Source organism: Sinocyclocheilus grahami, unplaced genomic scaffold (genome assembly GCF_001515645.1).
Source record: "Sinocyclocheilus grahami isolate Dianchi unplaced genomic scaffold, SAMN03320097.WGS_v1.1 scaffold2161.1, whole genome shotgun sequence".
NCBI classification, from domain to species: Eukaryota; Metazoa; Chordata; class Actinopteri; order Cypriniformes; family Cyprinidae; genus Sinocyclocheilus; species Sinocyclocheilus grahami.
This window is the reverse complement of record NW_015507340.1, coordinates 59,575-63,161: the sequence shown is the minus strand read 5'-3', so window position 1 is coordinate 63,161 and position 3,587 is coordinate 59,575. Positions and strand designations below refer to the sequence as shown.

General features: G+C 45.7%; 1 protein-coding gene across 1 annotated transcript in view; it reads left to right on the top strand.

Moving 5' to 3' along the window:
- Positions 1–3,587, top strand: part of LOC107574249 (nebulette-like) — a 33,087-nt gene that overhangs the window by 22,168 nt on the left and 7,332 nt on the right. The window contains exons 24-31 of the mRNA XM_016260699.1: positions 361–471; positions 692–793; positions 867–965; positions 1,066–1,179; positions 1,558–1,653; positions 1,778–1,882; positions 2,362–2,469; positions 3,353–3,463. Coding sequence (XP_016116185.1) covers positions 361–471; positions 692–793; positions 867–965; positions 1,066–1,179; positions 1,558–1,653; positions 1,778–1,882; positions 2,362–2,469; positions 3,353–3,463 — 846 coding nt within the window. The remainder of the gene's footprint in view (positions 1–360; positions 472–691; positions 794–866; positions 966–1,065; positions 1,180–1,557; positions 1,654–1,777; positions 1,883–2,361; positions 2,470–3,352; positions 3,464–3,587) is intronic.

The following is a 3,587-nucleotide window of genomic DNA, read 5'->3' as shown; positions in this document are numbered from 1 at the left end:
CTGTTTTCCTCCAGCTGCGCTTTCCATTTTCCGGGCTGCTCTCTTTAGGGTGCGAGTGTGCTCATTATACCACGGTGTCAGACTGTTTTCCTTAATCTTCCTTAAGCGTAAAGGAGCAACTGTATTTAAAATGCTAGAAAAGAGAGAGTCCATGTGTGTGTATGAGTATGTGTGTGTATATGAGCATGTGTGTGTGTGTGTATATGAGTGTGTGTGTATATGAGTGTGTGTGTGTGTGTGTGTGTGTGTGTATGAGCGTGTGTGTGTGTATATGAGTGTGTGTGTGTGTATATGAGTGTGTGTGTGTGTGTGTGTGTGTGTTATAATGTTGTGTGTGTAATCAATATTCTTTCTTTGTAGAAACTCTACAAAGAGAAGTTTAACTCAGAGAAAGGCAAATCAAACTACTCACAGATGAAGGATCTGCCTGACGTCACACACGCCATACAGGTCAACAAACACCAGAGCAATGTAAGAGCACACACACACACTCACATTTTTACAATAGAAAAAAAATGTCCCCAAAAGGAGGTTTTATTAGGTTTAGTCAAATTAGTCCTCTGAATGATGCTCAGTGAGGTCCTGCTCTCATCAATCTTTTATTAGCGTCACACACTGTCATGAGCGTTTTGCGTTCAGCTAAACACATTTGTTTTGAGCTGCTCTGACTCTCAGCAATGTGTTGCTGAAGGTGGCGTATCGCCGAGGGAAGGAGGAGCTTCATAAATTCAGCGAGGTGACGGACAGACCTGACATCCGGAACGCCACACACGCCAGTAAACTCGCCAGTGACGTGAGTGCTGCTCCTCATACAGGTGTTTGTGTGACACGCGTGTGCTCAGGAATAATGTGTGGCGTCCTCACAGGTGGCCTACAGGAGTAAAGCAGACACGTTTGACCAGCGAGCGCTGCTGGAGCGACCCGACATACAACACGCCAAAGAGGCCACGCGACTGGCCAGTCAGGTACGAGACGCGTCACATGATCTGTCTTCAGGTTGTTCACTGATGCACGTGTTAAAGCCATTCTCTCCTCACTGGTCTCAGATTGTCTCTGTTTCTGCAGGTCAACTACAAGCAGAAGTTTGAGAAGAATCTGAGAGAACAGAAGCCGCAGTACAACCCCAGCGAGTGTGTGAGCTTCAGACAAACACAGGCCGCGTCAGCTCTGGCCAGTCAGGTGACTCACACTCACACACACACACACACACACACACACACACACACTCACTCGCACACACACACACACACACACACACACACACTCACTCGCGCGCACACACGCACTCACACACACACACACGCACTCACACTCACTCACACACGCTCACGCTGAATGGCTGTCCAGGATGATCTGTTCTCTTCATTCAGCTCATGTTGTTTTGCTCCTCTAAAGATGCGTCTGATTCCTGCCAGACTGCACTGGTGTCCATGGAAACACTTTCACAGCCGTTTGAGGAGATTTTCCTTTGTTGAGTCATTATGGTGTATGAGGAGTGTGAGCATGTGTTCATCACACGTGTGTGTGTGTGTGTGTGTGTGTGTGTGTGTGTCACAGGTGAAGTACAGTCAGAAGAAGCTGCAGGCCGTCACTGATTTACCCAACCTGCTTCATCTGGGTCACGCGCTCCACGCCAGCAAACTACAGAGCAACGTACAGACTCTGATTCACTCGTCTGATGATTCTGTTACATTCTGCATCAGCTGTGATGATTAGTTTGTGTTGAGATTCATTTTGAAGCATCATTCGTTCACAGTATTATGTATATGTCCGTCAGGTGGAGTACAGGAAGAAGTATGAGGAGTCTAAGGGACAGTACCTCCTCGCTCTGGACACGGCTGAACAGCGCCACCATAAGGAGAACGCTGTGCTGCACAGTCAGGTCAGTCTTCATTTAGTGTCACTGAGATTCTTGTAAAGGCAAGTCAAGTCACCTTTATTTATATAGCACTTTTAACTATACAGATTGTGTCAAAGCAACTTTACAGTATTAAATATGAAAATAGTGTATCAATGATGCAAAAAAGCCTAGACCAATGTAAAATGTTTCAGTTTCTTTTAGTTTAAGTTGAAATAGAATAAACTTTAACTAAAATAAAAAAAGTTTTTCACATGACATGTTTTTTATGGTTCTAGTTTTAGTGAACTATAATAACCCTGGAGTGAATGTGAAATATGAAGCAAGATGTTATTAATGAGGAGTGTTTATGAACATCTGTGATCAGTGGCGTGGCGTGGGGCAGGGGACGAGTGCCGTTAGAAGTGGGGACTAGATCAGACCGAAAGGGCAATTTAGCACCCCCCCGCCCCCCCGTGCACGCCACTGTCTGTGATGATCATCAGGACGATCTGTGTTTGCAGTGGAAATATAAAGAGGAATACGAGAAGAACCGGGGGAAGTCGCAGATGGAGTTTGTGGACACACAGACATATAAAGTGTCAAAGGAAGCGCAGAAGATGCAGAGCGAGGTGATGTGTGTGTGTGTGTGTGTGTGAGTATCAGTGTGTGTGTGTGTGTGTGTGTGTGAGTATCAGTGTGTGAGCGTTTGTGTGTGAGTGTGTATTTGTGTGTGTGTGTGTGTGTGAGTATCAGTGTGTGAGCGTTTGTGTGTGAGTGTGTATTTGTGTGTGTGTGTGTGTGTGAGTATCAGTGTGTGAGCGTTTGTGTGTGAGTGTGTATTTGTGTGTGTGTGTGTGTGTGAGTATCAGTGTGTGAGCGTTTGTGTGTGTGTGTGTGTGTGGGAGTGAGTGCGTTTGTGTGTGTGTGAGTATCAGTGTGTCAGTGTGTGATATTGTGAGCATGTGTGCGTTTGTGTGTGTGTGTGTGTGAGTATCAGTGTGTCAGTGTGTGATATTGTGAGCGTGTGTGTGTGTGAGTTTGTGTGTGTATGTGTGTGTACTGGTTTATATATCCTGATGGGGACTTAAACCTGACTACACACAGACTCATGGGGACTCGTGTCATGGTGGGAATCTAAATTGTGGTCCCCACAGGTACAAAAGCTTATAAATCATACAGAATTAAGTTTTTTGAAAATCTGAAATAGCACAAAGTCTCCTGTGAGGGGTAGGTTTAGGGGTAGGGTTGGTGTAGGGCAATAGAATATACGGTCTGTTCAGTATAAAAACCATTACGCCTATGGAGAGTCCCCACAAGGATAGCAAACCAGACGTGTGTGTGTGTGTGTGTGTGTGTGTGAGTGAGTGAGTTTGTGTGTGTGTGTGTGTGTGTGTGTGTGTGTGCCTGTTTGTTTGTGTGTGTGTGCGTGTGTGTGTGTTTGTGTGTGCCTGTGTGTGTGTGTGTGTTTGTGTGTGACGCAGCTGTGTGCTGAACGTGTGTATCTGCTCACAGAAGGAGTATCGTAAGGAGTACGAGAGCCAGATGAGAGGGAAGGTTCTGCTGGAGGTGGATCTGACGCCGGCGTATCTGACGGCTCGTAATGCCAGCAGCCTCGTTAGTGAGGTGATGATGTGTGACACGAGCAAGAGATTCAGCAGAGACATCAAAATCACAGAAATTATTTGAAATAGTTTAGTTAGTGATTAACACTGATGTGCATAGAATGACAGAGCCTGATTTGTTTCTT